At 41.0% G+C, this 20,207-nt stretch overlaps 1 protein-coding gene across 1 annotated transcript in view; it reads left to right on the top strand.

Moving 5' to 3' along the window:
- CNPY1 (canopy FGF signaling regulator 1) overlaps positions 1–19,816 on the top strand; it is a 39,170-nt gene extending 19,354 nt beyond the window's left edge. The window contains 4 exon segments of the mRNA XM_030483354.1: positions 13,381–13,467; positions 13,469–13,534; positions 15,239–15,335; positions 19,674–19,816. Coding sequence (XP_030339214.1) covers positions 13,381–13,467; positions 13,469–13,534; positions 15,239–15,335; positions 19,674–19,816 — 393 coding nt within the window.
- Positions 19,817–20,207: the final 391 nt, after the last annotated feature.

Here is a 20,207-nt window from a genome sequence, read left to right as displayed (position 1 = left end):
AGAGGTGAAAATTAACCCAGAGGCAAAGCTAACATTGACTGTAGTTGGAGGAAAGTGGAGGCTGGGTGGCTCTACAGAAAAAAACGACCAAGAAAAAAGAAATCTGACCAAAACCCAACATATGCTATTGAAGGTACAAGTCACTTCTAAAATGCCACTCTCTACCTACCTGTCAGCCTGGTTGGCTTTCATTGCTGAATGAAGACAGGAATATCCTTTGGTGATGTGTGTGCACACAGAATCCAGCACAGTTGCCATGCAGATGGAGAATTGCTTGTGTATGTACACACACAGAGATATACATATATATATGTATATTTAATGTGCAGCCTGTATTAGAAATCTCACCTACGTCCACACCAAGCCAATTTATGGGTAGATGATGGAAGGTCATAATTAGAATTAATTAATCCAGTGGGAAATCCATTCCCAGGCAGCTCTCAGCAAAAGGCAGATTGGCAATGTAAGGAGAATAAGCTGTACTTCTAAAGCTCTTCTTAGATATTCTTGTCACTTCCAATATCCCCCGGGGTATGAACGGCTCTAATCTCCCACTCTTGCGGACACCCATTTTACTCGTGTGCTCTTTCTGGCAAGGAGGAGAAGCTAAAGACATAGTCCAACGCCTCAAAGTTGCAGGTGAAATATAGACACAGAGCACCCTTGCAGTCTGCTTCCCCAAATCTCTCCAAACAGTCCAAAGGGAAATAAAAACCTCTATCCAAGCCCACCTCAGCCCCTGACGTAGATACAGAAGCAGGGCTGCTGTTTCTGAACATTTGGTGGGTAAACAGAGGCATAACTGACTATGTGACACACCTGGCCAGTGGTGGAGCTAGAACCTGGAGCTGGTCCTACGGTCTACTGGACCACACTATCTTCTGTATGGAGAACTGATGCCTGGCTTTTTGGAGAAGGGAGCAGATGCTTCCCCACTGCCAGACATTTCCAATGTTTTGTTGTATGGAAGCTAAGCAGAAACTTCCACAGAACTGGATTTTGTGGTTTGCTGCAAAGCAAATAGATTTTTCTTCCAACATCTCATTCTGCAATGTTTACATCATCTTACCTGAAGCAAAACGCACGAAGAACGCACTGAAAAGTTACTACCATTGAGTGCTGGCACCTGAGCAGTACAAATAATCTTAGTAATGGAGCAACCAACTCTACAAGACCCAGCATAAAGATGTTACAGAAAATCAGCTTTTGCCCAAGGATGTTTCCCATCCAAATAATTTTAATAATAAAATAGGAGAAATCAGAGTTTGCCCTGAAAATATGGAAACTGAAGAATAAAGGGAAAAGCCATTCCATCAGAGAAGATAAAATTAGCTGTGGTCTAAATTTCACTGCAGTATCTCATGAGGCTTTGGTGCTCTTCAAATGTCCCACACGTATATTAGTTTTATACCCACTTGAGAATGAAGTCATTTTCACATAGGATTTTCAATGCTTAATTATTCTTCTTTTGTTCTTATCTCCTTATCTCCTTCACTTATCCAAGTTTTAAGTTGTTTAGTTGCTCGGTGTCTGAAGATTTTCATTTTTCTGAAGAGAAGTGTTAAGGAAAAAGGTCACACTGACAGGAATAGGGGTTTCCAAGAGAGGGCACTTCTGCCAGCCAGCCAGAACTAGGCTTCCAAGTCAAAAATCAGCACCCGGTAAATGCCAAATTCAAACTCAAAAACTGGGATCCTCACCCAGTTGCATCTCTACTAGCGCCAGCCTCAAGCCTGTGCGCACACAGGGACATTAACATCCTATTTTTAATAGCCATCCACTATGCAGGCTTCCCTCTGAAATGTAATGTTGGTGATAATAAAGTCCAGACTGGCTGCATTTATCTCTATCAATTTTCTCTAGTGCTTTTTTACCTGTGCTTTATCCCCATTGTGTTTATATTTATCCCCATATTATTTATATTTACATCTTATAAAGTCCTCGGGAAAGCCGACAAACCCATGAACATTTCAGCAGTGCATGCCTATCCAAAACTCTTGTACTTCTTAATCTCATTCCTTGCAAATGCTTTTTAAAATATTATTTTTTTTAATGAAAGAAAATCCCATAGAAAATATCTGTGTAAAATAAAGATCGGAGTTGAGAATATATTTGTAGAACCTAAGGGCATTTTCCTAACATGTTGTAATTATCCATAAAAAGAGCATAAAACCCCAGGAAGTCGAGATATAAATACACACTACTGAAGAATTAAAAGCGTGTTAAGGTAATAAGCACAGAAGTATCCAATGACCCGATCTAGCTCCCATCAGATAAAATGGAAAACACTATTGCTGTCAGTGGGACATGGATCCTGAATTAGCCATAGCATGTCAGAGGCAGAGGGACAGTTGTTCGAAACATTGATCACGGGAAGTCAATAGCAGTTCACTGCAGATGTTAGAAGTTGATACCAGTTTTGTTTGTGTGTTCGGTGCTGCCTTTCCCTATAATTTTAGTTATCTGGTTGTTTTACGCAGCTTTGTAACGGCACACTTTTTTTCTTGAAGTATTTAATTTATTTGCAGATTTTTAACATATTGAGCTAGTTTCTAAGGAAATTATTTTCACTCAGCCAAAATGTTCTTAATGGATGATTGCAGTTGCATTCCCCAATAACTTTTTCTTCACTGAAAGGAGCAAGGCAATCTTTTAAAACCTCTGGCCATCCAGCATCTCCCATTAAAATGCATTTGAGAATGGCATTACCACTTTAGGACACAAGTCCAGGAATCCCCAGAAGAAATGCATATCTTTAGCCTTCAAGTGATTCATGGGGCATCATGGCCAAGGAAGCTGGGCAATTCCTTCTTCCCAAACGGGTGCTGAAAGGGACCAGGAGATAGGTTGGCTCTCAGCCAGGGGAAGCCAAAATCCTTCAGGAACCTGGTTCTTGTCAAACTGGGTGAAGGAAGGCCATCTCTCAATGTGTAGGTTAGCAGAATTGCGATGGAAAAGGTGATTTCCAAGAAAAAGATCCCAGACTTCAGAGAAACACTCTGAACTGAAGTCTTTAGTTATGGTCAGACTTCTGATTAGTAGTTTGGGCATTTTACCAGTGAACTACAAGCCCAGGAATGACAATTTTTTTGCCACTTATTTTTTTTAATTGAATGTTAAAAACTAAATCTTGCCAGGACCCATGTCCTCATAGCTCTGTCTGGGGAAGTGTCATCTTGTGGGTTGTGCACGTACCTGCCACTCCTGCTGCAATGGCTTTGGTAAAAAGAGGTGATTTGGAAAAGAAATGCTCCAGAGAAATTAAGCCCTTTTATACAGGTAATCAACTGAAGTGAGTGAAAGGGCTTTCCCTCCTGAGAGCTCCTCGCCCTAGTGGAAGCGATTCTATAGATGCTATTTTGAAAGCATGTCATACCCATTGTGTTTTGAAACATTTAATTATTTGTGACTCCCTTCAGCGTGGGAGCCTTTCTTCAGCAGTGCTAGGTGGGGTAATACTCTCATAATCATCTCCTGCATGTTGCGTGGAGTCTATCACTGTGGGATGAGGAATTGGTGATGGCCAGATATCTGGGGGTTGGGTGCCTGGGCTCTGACACAGACTTATGCTTAGGATATTTAGCTCATGGCATGCAAGTATACCTGGGTTTATACTATGTTTTTGTGTATGCAGTCATTCCCATTAATTTGCATTTGCTTTGGAAACAGATGACACTGGTATTTGTAGATTTGTATGCACTTTTGCTGTAGAAAAACACTCATGAATGCTTACAGTAATCTGGAAAAGTTACACAGCTGTATCTAAGGCATTATCAAATGTATCCTTAAAGCAGATAACTCTTAAAAATATGCATGTGCTTGAAATATTTGGATCTACCACACCCAAAAGCGTCCTCAAAACCAAGCTAGATATTATACAGGCTTAACTGTAGAGAATTAGACTTAATACAAGAAATCAACTCCTCTCAACTTTTTCTTTTAACTAAAATAATATCCAATTGTCTCAAGTACCTTCATGCACTGAATAGAAAAGCAGCCAGACTTGGGTTTTGTCCTACTAGCTGTACACAAGGGATATTTCAGGGACAACCATCCCCTTAAGATAAAACCAGAAAGTAGTTCTTACTGTTAATTTCCCTAAGTGTATAAACATTTCTCCATGTTTAAGTAAAATCAGCTCTTAGTTTTCTGCAGAATGGGGGTTAACTCCCTGGAGAAACCCAGGGAGTCCCAAAAAGCCGCTGGAAGAAGCTGACCTTTGGTACCTGTAAGTGCAGCAGAGAGGCGGCCGCTCCTGCCAGCTGGGGTGATAATCCCCTTTGCCTCTGGTAAGTGATAGCTGATAAGTCTGCACAGAATTAGTTGGTGATGTTTATTTATCAACTGGGTCCCTTTTCACTGCAGCTAAGTTACTCGAAGTCAATTTTTTGGGTAGGGAAGCTTAGTTTAGATTGCTCATAGGTGAGGTTATGAATTTCTGCTGGCTTCCTCTGGACAGGTGTGCGGGTAGATGTGTTTGAGGGCAGCTCTAAATGTTGGCAACACTTTTTTTTTTTTTTTAAGAAAAAAAGAGAAAAAAAAACCTAACTAAAACTTCAGCATTCCTGGAATACCTTTCACAGAGGCTAAATGTCCTTGTTTTCGTTCAGACTGACTGAAGGAAGAGACTTTCTAGCTGCTGCTGGGATACTGGTGATGCTTGTTGGGCTCGACAAGCAGCAGTGGGGAGATCCATAGCTTTTGTGCTCCCTTTCCATCTCCCAGGCATCCCAGCTTTGTGAGTTAGAACTGTCCCTAGTAGGAAGGAGGAGCAGGGCCATGAAGCTGGGGCAGGGGCTTTGCTCTTCCTAGTTTTGCACAGTTTTGGGCAGGAATACAAGACATAGGCTGGGACTGTGCATGGCAATAGAAAACATGGTGTAACACAGGCAGCCAATTGCTTTTCTCTGTGCAGAGCTCATCTGTTCCAGATCCATCATTCAGGTAGCCTTAAACTGCACTTGGATGTTCTTTCTCAGGATAGGTGCACGAACAGCAATTTTGTGCTAAGAAACTGGAATGGGAGTCTTCTGGACCCTCTGGATCCGGTGTCCTTAGATACCCTCCTCAAGCATAACACATGTACAGATACATATATTTATGACACGTATAGTTAAGCACAAGTCAAAGGATCAATGCTTTGAAGTGCTGACTGTACATGAGGAAAAACATGATACTGTGCAGTGTTTTAAAACACACCTCAAATAGACAATACTCCATTAATGGGCTTTATATTACTTTGTGACCCAGTAGTATCTTTGAACAAAGCCTCTTGCTTCCTTCTTGGACATTCAAAAAACAATGCAGTATGCAACTGAAAGCTCTATTAAGAAATTTAAAAGAAATTATGTGGTAAAATCACATGGAAGTCCAACCAGAGCTGCATTTTGTCAGCAAGCCTTTTTCTTTCTGTCTGCTCATTTATGGTTCTCTCCTCAAAAGGCTTCGTGTCACTGGGCTGGGGTGTGTTAACAGAGGTGGAAAGAGCTTTCTCAGGCAATGAAAGGATGTATTATCTTCTGCCCAGGAATAGGAAAGGCAAAAAAGTTTCTTGCTGTTGACTGAGGACAGGCAATGTCATCACAAGATGCTGTCCACAAGGACTGTGTCATGTATTTAATCATTCCTTGTACAAGTGATGTGCACATGGCATTTTGAGGACATAAATGCCCCTGTCATAGGGGAGGGCTCAGTAAATGGGGCCATGAGAAATGGCCCTGTGCCGGGGGATAGGGGTACATAAGCAGCTTCACACACATGTGGAGTGAGTAGGGATGGAGTAGGCAGAAGTGACACAAAACCCAGTCGCTAAGGAAAAATGGAGAGCTGCCAGAGCTCTAGCATTGGCAGTATCCGTGCTACTCATGTCATGTTAGAGGTTGATTTAAGTGAAAATTAAACTACCTTAACCGCATCCCCAAGCAAAGAGAAAAGCCAAGACAAAAGTATGTAGAAACCATCACTTACGTGGAGACCTATTTTCCTGACCCCCTGTAGTCATGGAGGGGTCAGTGTGGGCACCAGAGGACAGCTGGAGGATAAGCAACGTGCCGGTATCCTCACAGTAAAGTTGGCAGGGTAGACTAGGATGGGATTCACCGACCCACATCCCTACTGATATTGGGGAGACATAGGCCAGCTTAAACCTGTCCCAGCCTCAGTCAGTTCTGTAATAGCGTGGGCAAGACGCAGGGATTTCAGCTGAAACCTAAGCAGGAGCCTAGGTTAACTGCAACATGAAGTCATGGCCAGATGGTTGCCATCCAGCAGAGGAATAATGAAGGTATTAAGGTTAATTTAACAGGCTTAAGTCTATAGGTGGTCTTAGAAGGCTGCAGTCAAGTAGCTGAAACCTGCCACCCTTTACTTGCCCTGGGAGCATGCAAGCAACAGCAGTGAATGGAGGCTCATGCAATACTCCTGGTACAGGTTTAGTGCTGCAGAGCGTGTGCTGGATTTCCCTGGGGACTGTCGGGGGGAGCTGCAGACCTGCCTTTCTGAGAGAAGAGTGCTGGGAGAGGGGGACAGAGGAGTTTGAGAAATTCTGAGCTTTTAGCAAGGCAATTATGAAGCATAGAAATGTCCACAGATTAAAAAGTTTTATCTACTGTCATGTATAAGACTAGTCACAAGTTTCCAGCGGGGTTTCCCTTTATCAGTGTTATTTCCTGTGCTGTAGTCACAGCCTGTCCCCCGACAGGCATGTTGCTACTTTGAAATTATGACTTTAATAGAGCAATGAGAAGAACCTGCTGTTTTACTTTGAACTCCAGGGAGTAGCAACCTGTTTGACTCACCTGCTCACAGGGATGTAAAAAGAGGTTCAGGAGGTGCAGGGTGTCACCCCTGGGTAGAGATGGCACAGTTGGCATCAGTGAAGAGTGTCACCCCTCAGCTGAGAACTGATGACTCCACGGATACACCATCACTCAGCTCAGATCTGGATCCCATGGGAATCCCAGCAGGCCAGCACTTCATCTTAGCTCAGTTTTCCTAAAGGAAACTCCACAATGTGCTCCCCAGCACCGAAGCCTCCCAATAAGGGGTGATGTCCATCCATGCACTCCAAGATGGGGTGTTCACCTCCAGCCTGACCTCCTCAGCCCTTTACCCCACAGACCTCCCCAGCTATCACCACCAAGGAGTTGGCCTAAGCCCAACAGCACACACAATTGTGTTTCAATGCCTGTGACAGTGCCTATTGAGTCCAGTAGCCCAGATGTGGCCCACGGGACTGAACATTTAAACCTTCTCCAGCACAGCAGACTATCAAACTTTATTTTATATATAAAATTTTTCTCTCCTTTGCTGGGGACTTGTTCACATACATGAGTTGTTCCCAGTTTCTCTGCCTAGTCAGCCTTTCTTAATGGCATCGAGCGTTCCTTGCAGGCAGCCCTTCATTAGGTGAGCTCATTTTGCCTGGGGAAAGAGGTGGGAAAGGATGATCAAAGCACGTGGGTTCCTTCTCAGCCTCTTTTTGCTGTTTATCTGGTCAGAGTTTGAACACATTTGAGTCCATCCAGCAGAGCAAGGGAGGAATAGGACCCTTTGTTTGCTTGTTGCTAAAGCACCTTACTTCTAATTAACAAAGTGATTTAATTAACATTAGGCAGAATCTGCCTGGTTTTGTTCCCTTAGAGGATAAGGGGAGGATAGTAGGCAAGGCAAACAGGTAACATCCTCTTTTGACATTAATTCTCCAGGGCATGGTCCTGATTTCTGAAGGCTGCTCCAGGCTATCTTCTCCAGACGCTTTGAATCTAAGGAAGAAATAAAAAAACAGAGCGTGAATGAAGTTCGCATTTGGGGAGGAAGGTTGGCTTTGACTGACTATTTGTTTCCTCAAATGGTGCTGGTGGGGGAGGGAGTTCCTGAAAGATCACAAACAACTTCTGAAAGGCTTAGAGCAGAACTTGGGAAAACAAACCCACTGTTTTTTTTCAGCTGAAAATGATGTGGATGATGTTACCCTTTTCTGCCATGCTGAGATCCTCATTATTCAGAGGAACAAGCACTTACTGCTGCAGATTTTAAATGTATGGATCAGACAAGTGTTAATGGATGGCTACTTGTACCAGCTAGGTCTCCACCCAGACCTAAGTACGACAGTTGTATAATATACTATGTGAGGCATGATAAGTCTTTAATATATTAATAACGATATATTCATCGCCTTTGTTAAGTAGAGGTTTGTTAGATTTTTGGCATCGCAGAGAGCATCTCTGTGAAGTGTAGGGCCAGAAGTATTTGTATACGGTATAAAGAAATGAAACACTTTGTAGGTAGCCTCAGCCTAGCTGCATGGACACCTCACCTGGCTCTTATTTGGGTTTGTCTTCTGCGTCTCCTCCCCTACGGGGCTGGCAGGGCACTGACTGTGATAATGTTTCATTTTGATTCAGTTAAATCTACTGCTTGAATCAGGGCTTCTGTTTTTATCTTAACATGTTGCTACTGATTATTGTTGGCTGGAGGGGCGGGAGGGAGGAGGAAATGCTCTTCTCTGAATGCTACACTAGCACAAAGTATCCTGTCTTTACTATTTTCGGTTAATATTAAGACTGAACAGTCCAGCTTTGGCATAGTCTAAAGTGCGAACAAGACGAATTAAACAAGAGATTACGCATTTTTGGCATTCTGGCATTAGCTAAAATAGCTTAAACTCCATCTTTGGTGGTGGTCTTAAAGTAAGTGGAATGCAAGGATGGAATTCGGGACTTGCTCTGAAATACCCTGGTGTGAATTTCTTCCTTTAGAAGAGAGTGCTTAATTCTACATATTAACATGTTGGGCTATCTTACTAAAAGTGAAGTTACGCTGATTAGTTACACTACAGAAGCTAAAGTATGTACATCTGCTTGAAGCAGGCATTTAATGGCAGGAATAATGGCTAACTTTGCTCATGTAACGTTTCACTATAAGTGTCTTGAGATGCACATAACCGACGCTACAGCTGGGAGAGGATTTTTTTTTATTTATTTTCTTTTAAATAACCAGAATTCAAATCGTTTATTTTTGAAGTTATTTCCTCCCCTCAGATTACAAGAATTTCACCTCCTTCCTTGTTACAAGAATGTCATCTCCTTCCTTGCTAAAATAAAATAGAACTATGATGAATGGAACTAGAAAGGTAAATTCTTAAACTTTCTTTAAAATATGCCGTTACACAATAAAGTTCTGAGTATTGATTAAGCCCAGGTGGTCTGCTCACCCAGCAAAAAGATATTTTACAAAGCTTTATTATGCCTCATTAGAATTCACTCCTTTAGAAGATTTCTAATTATATTGTCTAATAAAACTAAACCTTCAAAGCTATTTGCATATTATATGAAGAAATCTCATACAACAAACTCACAGTGGATTCAATTAACATAATAGCTAATTATATATCCCATCAGCCTTTAGAGTAGCTCAGCATTCATGTTGCTCCTGTTTTAGCCTAGAGCAAAGGAGGTTTGAATTTTCACTTCTAAATATTGACTTTTAACTAATATCAAAAGTGATTTGAACACTTTCGTGGATGAAAAGATAGTGATTAAACTACATGAAACATTTTAAAACACTTATTTCCAAGTCTTTGAAACAATTCTTATTTAAACTTAAAACTTTGCATATTACCCATTCCAAGTCTGTCTATATTTTATTAAAAAAAAACAAAAAGAAGACCAGATATGTCTAATTGTTTTGACAAATGTTTGATTGACAGCTTGGTTATTTTAAAACTGCCTACTTCCTGCATTTACATTTGTATATTTTTCATTGCACTTTGTAATGCAATTGTATTCTTGGCCAGTTGTGGTATCTATCAAGCAAGAAATTTAGGACTAGATTAACAGAGACATAGTAATGAACAGGCATTTGAGCACCCTATAATTGACTGCTATTAAGGTGTCGTCACAGTAGTCCATAATGAATTCTCTTGTTTTGTTTTGAAATTGGATGAGATATTCTAGAAAATAAAAAATAAAAAAAAAAAAAGAAAATAAATACAAAAGTTTCCTTCAAACTTAAAAAAAAAAAAAAGCCCCAAATAAACAAAGCCCTCTTTTTTTTTTTTGTTTTTACTTTTTAAAGATTTTGAATCATTTGAAGGTGCTTCTGATTTTGAAATGCTCGCTAGAAAAAGCAGGAAATGAAGAATAAGATTTTGTGACTTATATGAAAATTAAAAGAAAACAAAATCGTGTGTTCATCAACCTCATCGTCAAATGTAATGAAAAATCTGCTGGATATCATATTTATATTTTTACAAAAGATAGCAGATAAAGTTTGTTGCCGAGTAAATGGTTTTCTCCCATTACAATGATGGCTGCCTTTTCATTCATATTTTAATGAGGTTAGTATCTCTGAGACAGCTTTTTCGGGGTGGAGGCCCATGTCTCCGGTACAATTACAATAGGAGTTGCTTTATTGACAAGTACTATTCAAAATCTTCACAGTATAGGAAGAAAGGCTTTAGTTTTCCACCACTTGTCCAAATACTTATTCCTCTCTTACTATTAAAACACTTTCAGAAAGAGCACTCTCAACTGCCTAGAGCCCTGTACACCCAGGCAGAGCACAGCTCAGAAAAAAATACTTCACTTCAAGTTGCATTTATTTCTGCAAAAATTTCCCTAGGTGCACCCACAAACAGACAACAAAAGTTAATAGATTATCTCGGCAGCTTCTGCCTCCACAGGTTTACAAGAAACATGCTCACATAATAGTAGTTGCTATCCGAAGAGTGAGTCTGACTCCAAACAAATGAGGGAAGACAAAGTTATGCACAGATTATGCATCCAATATGTAATTTATTAGAGAGAAACAAAAAATGAGCCAATCCATCTGTTGACAAGTTACTCTTTTATGTATTTATTCACCTTCTTTGTGTGTATGGTATGTCTAAAATACTTTGCATTACTCTAGCAAGCCCAGATTTAAATATGATGCTAAATACAAGCCATGCTCTGCCAGAACCATGTCACATAGGTGCCAGTACATGTTCAAAAAATTTCTAGTGCATCTGAAGGAAAGCACACACAGCAAAACCATTTGTGTAAATTTGTGGAGTTTATCACATGAATTTTGAGGGTTCATTATTCTTTTCAGACATTGGATACGTTTTCTCCCAGGTCAGTGCTTGACTTTGCTGCCTGTGGTAACATTCAGGAGATCTGACTGCCCTGGTTTGGGCAGGGTAACCTGTGCCATCCTGGGCTTTGGCTCATCCACACTAACAGCATTCCTGACCAGCCAGGAAGCCACAGGAAGGGCCTGGAAATGGGCAGCGTGAGATATGACTACACACTGGAATATCAGTAGGAGTATAGACATGGGAAAATCTCTTTTTCCAGAATTTGCAGAGTAAAACCCTTCTGTTTATGAACCTGAATTTCTCTACGAGTAAAAAAACCAGCCATGAAAAGTGGCTTTCCCCAACAGCTGACTAAGTTACTGTCCTGGAAGTAGCTTTCAAGAGGGATGAAATTTAGTGCAATTTAATGCTACAGCTATGAGATTGCAATAAAAATACAAATCCCTCCCGGAGCGACACTGACCTCAATACAAGTGATGCCAGGGCTGAAATTAGATTGTGAGGTTGAATCTCACCTTCTATCATAAGGGCTGTAAAACCTTCCTCCTGTGTTTGCAGGTTATTTCATTTTCTACCTTCAGAAACTGCCATGTATTCCCTTTTTTTGGGGGTGGAGGGGGGAAGCAGGAAGCACTTGCCTGGTGTCTAAGCACTGCCTGAGCCTCTGCACTCCCCATCCTGGCAGGAGGAAGAAGCAGCAGAGTTTGGAGCACAAGTTTCAAACTCCATTTCTGCCACCGCCTTCCGCTGCCACCAGCTTTTGTTTTTTCCAGCATGTGGGACATTATGTTTTCCTGAAAAAAAAAGCCATTCGCATCCCAGTGGGTGAGACAGACTTTTAATAGCAAAATGCAGTTTTGTATGAGCCTGTCTTTACTGTAAAATAGGTTTTACACTGCCCTACAAACAGGGTTGGGAGTGAAAGACTGCAGCCTTTTTATTATTTTTTTGTCCCCCTTTTTTTTCCCTTTGGCACTTTTTTGCTTTTCCCAGACTTTTTTTTTGTGTGTGTGTGTCTTCCTTTTAGCAACTTTTTTGCTTTTCCCAGGTTTCATATAAAGTAGACTCCCCATCCGTATGCAACTGGGGGAGGGAGGGATTTCATAATGGGCGCCGGTGCAAGAAGAAGACGAAGGGGGAGAGAGAGGGAAAAAAAACCTCTAAGCTTTAATTTTAATTCTCCTGCCTTTATTTATCTGATTTGTGGCCAGATGGTGGTGAAGCAAGGCAACCCCTTTGTGCAAATGAAGCCCACATGTGAAAGTCCTTCTGTAATGTAATCATTGAGACCGGAAGGGTTCATACTGTGTCTGAAAAGAGACAATGGAGCTGGGATATATCAACATCGCCGAAATGGAGTTCATTTGCGATGCAGACCCTTTGACTATGGTTGTCATGAAAACTTCCTACTTTGATCAGCAGAGGGTGGAGAGAAAAAGAAGAAGAAGGAAAAAAAAAAAAAGAAGTCTTCTAAAGGGGCAGGGATGCGGCGCGGGTGTTTGCTGTGCACTTGGCTCTGGTTCACGCCCCTTTCCGGAAGACGCAACAGGGAGAGGAGCATCTTGCACCTTGACCTGTCTAGACAGGGCACGAAGTTTGGGGGTTTTTTGTTTTGTCCCCGTTTCCAAGGGCGAGGGTTGCTCTTTGACCCCCACCGCCAGCGGTGGTGGCTCTTGGGGTGTAGGTAGCGGTTTCCTGCCGAATTCTCCCCACGGCCGGGAGGGAAGGGGATGGACAAAGACACGGACCAGCTGTTCGGAAATAAAGCTGAAATAGTAGAACCTGGGAGAAGCTAGGTTTTGTAAGCTATTATTTTCTGCACAAAACCCCTGGGAGGTATTAAACAGCTGCATCTGAGCTGGCGAGCAGCGGCTAAAAGACAGAGCAACAACTGAAAGCCCAGGACTTTTGCGAACTCCACTTCAACTAGAGAAACAAGTGGCTGGAGCGCCAAGGGCTTTCATGGCCCGAAACATCCGCCGCCGCCGCTGGCCGTCTCCCTTCGCCGCGGTCTCTTCGGGCTGCTGGGAGGTTTCCATCCGGGTGGCTGGCTTCTGGAGGAGGGCGAGGGGCACGTGGGGCACGTTGGGTGTGAGCCGGAAGGGTCTGCGCAGGTTCTCCAGGGCCACCTTAGCTGGAGCTGACATTTTTAATTACGTGTGTAATGTAATGTGTCAACAGTTCTGCATAGCGAGAGGGATGCTCTTTTTCTGCAGTCTTACTAGGCATTATCTGTATGAAGTGGTGGGGTTTGGTGATATAATTAGCCAAAAAAAAAAACCCAATTTTTGCTCCATGAGGTTCCTTTACCAAAGTCAGAGAGCAACTTAATGGAGTTGTTGGGACAGAAAAAGAGATGGGAGAGATTTTCTCCTAGGCGAGAAGAGAAAAATCTATGCAGACCTAGAAAAAACTGGGTTTTAATCTGATGCTTACAAACCTTTGAAACTTGAGGTAAGCCAACATATCGAATGAGTAACCTTTTATTTTCTAGAAGAAGCAGTGTCAGTGTGCCCACGCTTTCTCATCACCATGCAGATCGTGCCTGCTTTTAAGATTCTGGCCATATTTTAATGTTCTCCATACTGGCTTCTCACAGAAACCAGCTGAGTATTTGGAGATAACACTGAGTTTTGTCAGATGCTTTATAACGTTATTTAGAAACGTATTCGGATCTATTTAAGGCTTCATAAATATGAATAAAGCATTTACAAAAGGCACGTCACTTGCAGAAGTAACCCACGGATTATACCAGATGCTTTATACTTTACAAATTTCCTAAACTCCAACAGTTCAAAACTACATTTTACTTGGGGAATTTTTTTCTAAGTGATTAAATCTAAGCCAGCATTTCCCAGAAAAATATCTCTGTTGATTTATGTGCAGGAAATAAGGCAATTGTACTAGTGGCTAAAAATCCAGATTGCTACTAGAGTAGTTTCAAATACTTATGGACAAATTAGGGGAGGAGGGGAGGGATGTCATCTTTTTTTTTCTTTGGCCTCTCATCTTCTGTTCTGTTTGGCCTCATGGTGTAGTAATGGATTTTTCTCAGCTAATTCTGCTAAAAAGACTGAGATGCTCTGCCTGGCTTCATGCCACCACCTTCTTCAAATATATATTTTATTTCTATTTAATGCCTTTGGGATCTTTTTGGTGTTTTAGCTCTTGTGGAAAGCAAGAAAAAAGAGGAACCCCCCAAAAGCCATAGGGTTGTGGTGTCCGTGGCCTTTAGAGCAGTTAAGGACTTGAAAGAGGCAGGCGAGCATGTCGGCGTGCATGCTCGGAAGGCTGGAGCACCCAGCAAGGAGCACAGGCAGCAGCTCTGCCTCAGTCACCGGCAGCTCAGGGTTATTGCATGTCCTGGTAGATGTTGGTTTGGTATGATTTTTTCTAGTAAAGTGCAGCAAAGGGCCTTTTTGTGTGTTTGTGTGCACTGAGCACGACTTCCTGCAAGCAGATTTTGTTTCAGTATGTTTTTTCCTCATCCATGTTAAAGGGCTTCCCCTTGTTTATGGGTTGAAGTCTGGATTTTGGGGACAGGAATTCCCTCTTAATATACACACAGGTTTCCTAAAAGGTGCCAAACACCAGGCTGGATGATGCACCCCCTTGGATCTGTGCTCCTCCACCCTTCCCAGGGGGGCAGAGACCCATTTTGTGTCACTGAGATGAATTACCAGCAGCTCCCTAAATATTGGGGTAGGGGGGCTCGGCAGCTCATTGCTCTATCTGTAGTGAAATCAGAGCTGCATCTGCATGGTCAGGGAGCTGTATTTATTGCACATCCTGACCACTAATATCAGAACACAAAATGGGCTTGTTTTATTTAAATTTCCAGTGCCTCCTCCCCGAGTCCATGTTGAAAGGGGGTGGGGGGGCCTAATTGGGTTAAATGCCTTTTGGAGGGGCTTCTCTCCCCCCCCACCCCAACTCATGGATCTGATTTTGAAACAACAGTGAGGCTGGGCATAAAGTTTAAGTGATATTTGGTAGTGTTAATTCTTGGGCAGCCCCCATTCATCCCTGTGCTGTGTAAAGGCAGAGAGAGCAGAGCGAGTCGGGGGCTCCTCGCTCCAGCATCGCAACCGCCTGGCTTATTTCTAGCTAAAAAAAAAAAGCACAGTATGAATATCCTCCTTTTTTCCATCCTTACAGTGGGAAAGTATCATAGAAGAGTATGAAGATGAAATATTCTCACTTATCGCCCAAGAGGCAGACTATCTAGCTGACAAGCTGTGCAGTGAAAAATCAGGTACTGTGTCTGATGTAACATGTGCTCTCTCTACAGCGGTGTGGGGTTGGGTTTTTTTTCAAACCCAGCGTACTGCTTTGGAGGAGAAGTGGGCTGTTGTTGAATAAGCAATGACACTACATGACTTCTTAAAAAACAACCCTTTCTTTTAAAGGCCTCTAATTCTTTTAATTCTTTCGTGCATATTAATGCAGTATAATTTGAGCATCCCAGCTAACGCAGTGTGTTTTCCTCCTGATGTTACATGATTTTTCACTCCTTATGTGTGTGTGCTGTCATTTCCAAGTCAGAAATGAAACTAACCCTCTTGCAACAAAATACAGGCATTTGTTTCTCCCCTTTAGTTGCTGATTGTGGCCACTAAGCTGAACTGCGAGCCATGAGAATGCAGGTTTGGAAATGTGCTGTTCAGTTTTAGACGAACTGTTCGTTGCTATCAGACAAGAGTTGTCCTTAAAAGGGCTGGCCAGCCCACTGCCATCATCTGCTATGGAGGATGTGTTTTATAAATGGATTATTTGTCTGTAAAATCTATCATTTCAAATAAGTAAAACCTCTTTGCAATCCTGACAAAGTAAGAAAATGCTTCCAAGAATTAATTACAGCTTATTTAAAATCTTTCTCCATTCTGCTATTTGTTGTCCTCATTTTCATTGTTATATGGGGGTTTTTTTAACTTTTAGATTCATTTCTGAATCTAAAAAGAACATCACTTAAGGCACTAAATTCTATGGGATTATAAATGAAGTTGGATTATCTTTCCTCAACGTGCTGCCTTTAGTGATAGAATATGCATGAAAATATTGATCTCAGAATCAACGCTTGTAAATATTGGTGTGTGTTTTAAGATTTAAAGGCTGTAAGAGTTATTTGGGATGTAAGAAACAGAGCCCGTAAAAAGTGCTAGAAGTTGGTGAAAGCTGACTTTCTAGAAGTTCATAGAAATAAGTTTGTATACTTTAAAACACCAGTGTATTTTTAATACTTATTGAAAAAACATAGCCCAGAGCACTGGAGAAATCCATCTGTAGTGACACAAAGTTCTCTCTTTAATCTGCCTGGACAAATAATTCCCAAAAAATAAACTTTCCAGAACAGGTTTAATATTTTCACAAATATTTTGCATTTGTCATATCTGCCACGACAGGGCTACTCTCTCTGTACACACACCAAGTAACAAATCCTTTTGAAAACAACGTACTGTCTCCAAAATGGAAGCAGGATTTCAGGTAGCAGGACTTGTACAGAAAAACTTTCTGGGCATTTCAGAAACAAAATCCGGAAGGGTCTGTGTGATAATGCAGAAAAATCACCATCTTCCAGAGGGATATTCTCAGGGAAGGGGAGATTGGGATAAATCATCTTTCCTTCTTGGTTCCCTTCATCACAATCTCTAAAGCTTTTGGAGAACAAATTGCAGTATTGTGCATCTTCGGTAATAGTACAGAAATATTTGCCAAAGGTGCAGGCAAAATATTGGTATCAAAGCCTATGCTGTTAAAAATGTATCTCTCTTTTTTTCTTTCTTTTTTTTTTTTTTAATGAATCTGCCCAAAACTGGGATTTTTTTCCCCCCTTTGAAATTACATTTTGGGTTTATAACCCACACTGTGTGGCCAACCAGCCTTCTTACATCAACAAAATAATTTCCTCACTTCTAGCAGGAGAGATTGCTGTAACCGCACGTTAACCTCATTCACATAAATACCCTCCTGCATATGTGTAGGGCTGCTCTTCCTAACTATAAATAGTGGTCCACAGAGAGGAAAGAAGTTTAGTTTTCTTCCTGGCAATTAGCACAGATAAACAAGCTGCTATTTAATAAATAGAAGTATAAGCCCTCATTGTTGCAAATATAAGATGCTTGCAAAAGTGTCAGGAACGCCTCAGAGCGATACTGAGCTACCCTGGCATAAAAATAAGGGCAAGAAATTAATCTTCAATTCCGCATATTGCCCTATTGCCCATTTAGAAAATATCTGTATGTTAAAGAACAAAGACGAGATAAAAAAAGCCACAGATTTTTTTTCTTTTTTAATCTAATTTGCTGTACGTATAAAGTGGATCAAAAGAAATGTATTAAATTGCATTAAAAATAATGAAAACATGTTTCCATGAACTCTGTGGCAGGCAGGAGCTGGCAGAGGAGCATAGTAAAACCTGACAGAGCAGGAAAGGGCCTGCCTGCGATTTTCCAGGGAAAATAAATTCAGGCTCCAGTGGCATTGGAAACGGCGAGTCTTCGAAATTGTGTCAGGATTCGCACCAGCCATGCAACACTAACCTATAACTTACCAAAGCCTCCAACTCACAGAACACAATGAGAGTTATATTATTAAGTCTTATCTATCTTACAATGGCAATTTTCATTAATACATTATATTAAAGCAATATTACACTCTTATCATCTTACTGTAAATTATTGGCTCTTTTTATTCAGAGCTCCATGTGTTCATTCAGAATGGCATTTTTAACTTTTTTTGAAAGGGGGAGGAAATTATCATACTAAGCGACAGAAATAGTATAGAAAACCTCTCCACGGGCCAGTTGCAGATTTTGATGTTGTGGATTTCACCATAAAGCAGGAGGGAGGAAAAAAAACCCAAACCCCAAGTCAGTGATGTATACATTTCATTATTATGCTTTTAATTCTGTTTTAAAAGGCTGAGTATGTGAACATGGCTTATTTCTCGTGGCCTGTTGTGGACTTATTAATATTGGTGTAATCAAACCCTTCTTATACTGTGCTATGGTAAAATAATAAGGGTTGCAGTTTCCTCTCAGCCTGCAAGCGTGACATTAATAGAAGTCCCATGTTATAGGAAGAAAACCCCTTATCCATAAGTCACATTTAGTACTTCTTTTATTCTGATATCATACTACACCTTTTTTTATGGCTACTGGAGGTGGATGTTTCTTGTTTGATTAAAAAGTGGGAAACTTCAATAAAGTCTTTTAGTATGATCAAACCGTTTGATATTTACAAGCATAGATCAGTTCGCTGTCATGTGTTCTTTGATCACGCAAAAAGTCTCGGTGCTAGACAGGCAGGCAAAACCTGCTGAGACACACCTTCAGATCCTCTCCTATTTTTACAAGCTTAAAAAACCCTAAAAGTTAATTTTCGAGGAGATTACACTGGTTTTATTTATCCCCCCAAACAGGAGGCACGGTTGCCCATCAAACCAATGGAATACTAGAGGTTTTTTTTAATTGCAGAGCCCTTTAATTTTCTTTGCTGAATTCAATAATTTTCTGCATGCTTTTTCTGGGTTTATATATATTTTTAGTTGTGATAGTTGGGGTTCAGTGCCATGCCAGCAGCTTCTCATTTGGGGTTAGATGGAGTTATGTGAAAGCCAGTAAGAAGCCAGAAACAATCTTTAGCTTGTGCTAATGTATAGACCAGGGCCAGTTGATTTATAAGTGGAAAATAATTTAATACCGCATCTTTCATGAGTCTGAAAGCTACTGTTTACGTAACACCAGGACTTCTCTTACATCTTTCTTTGCATATACTCACAGTCATAAAAATGTTCCATTTGGTTAAAATCCTTCAGTCCCTGTTTTATCTTAAAAATGACTTAACTCATGTATTTCTTTACTTAGCTGTTTGGAAAGTTTGACTATAATTTAGGCACCCGATGTTGAGTCATACAAAAGTGAAACAAAATGTTCTTATTCAGCTGCAAGGAAATCCAGAAGTCTCTTTCTGCACAATTATCGCTCAAACTATTGCGTTTTTGCAAACTGATACTTTCTGGGAGGCTCGTTCCCAGTGAAAACTACTCTCCTGGAGAGTTTAACAAAGCTAGCAGCTACATCAATTAAAAGCAACTAAAATGTCTGTTATGGGTATGTGAGGAATATTAAACTGCCATTAAACCATTTACCACTTACCTTAATAACCTCTGCAAGATTATGATTAATAAAGGCAATATATGCAGTACAAAGCTGTGGTTTAATGCTGCCACAGTACTCTGGAATGACATATTTTCTCACATTTTTCTCCCCATGCAACTAGGAAAAAGAACAGGAAAGGGAGAGATTAGCCTTTGAGTCCCCTGCCCTGCAATAGGATCTGTGAGCACAGATTTCCCTGAATGCTACAAGGGATTGAAGGATCCGTATTGGTGGGGTTTATTAAAGAACTGGGCCGTGACACTCCTTATTTTAAAATACCAAGTTTGATTAAAAAAATAAAGGTGGATTTTAGCTGCAGCAATAAGATTATGTGGGGAAGACAAGGGAAAATGAATTTAATCGCTAATAGGAGCCCCTCTGGAGAGAGATATGGGACATTTTCTCTGTTTACTGTTGTAGTTAAATTTTTCTTAGGGTGTAATATGCTGAGCTCCTCTGTTCTCCAAGGCCGGTCCATGGCCAACCCCATCCACAGGAGCACCAGCAAGCGCCCAAAGCCAGATGTGAAATCCAGCTGGGCAGCAGCAGGTTCACACAAGAGTTTAGATGCTTCCTGACTTGGGTTTCTAGCATCTATTTCCCATAAACTGTGTTTATGTGACATGAAAATCATTAAAGACCCCAGTTTTGTAGGATAATTTTTCGATTGAAGTGAGTGAGAGTTTTCAGGGCTTTGCAAAAATGCCGTCTTGCATGGGGATGAATGGGTTGTGTCCGTGCCCTGTAAGGGAAGAGTCGGAATTATTCAACATGTTTGAGGACAGGAATTGAGAATAGCTTGCTTTACCGTATTTTTTAAAAATCCTTCTTGCTCTATTTCAAAGAAGATATCTAAAGAAGCCTGACTCGCTATCAGCGTGTCATGGCTATGCCTCGCACTGTTCCTCCTTCCCGATTTATCATGCAAAAGTAGTTTAACATGCTTTAATTTTCACTTTAACACTGTCA

This window comes from Strigops habroptila, chromosome 1 (genome assembly GCF_004027225.2).
Source record: "Strigops habroptila isolate Jane chromosome 1, bStrHab1.2.pri, whole genome shotgun sequence".
NCBI lineage: Eukaryota > Metazoa > Chordata > Aves > Psittaciformes > Psittacidae > Strigops > Strigops habroptila.
This window is presented reverse-complemented; position numbering and strand designations above follow the sequence as displayed.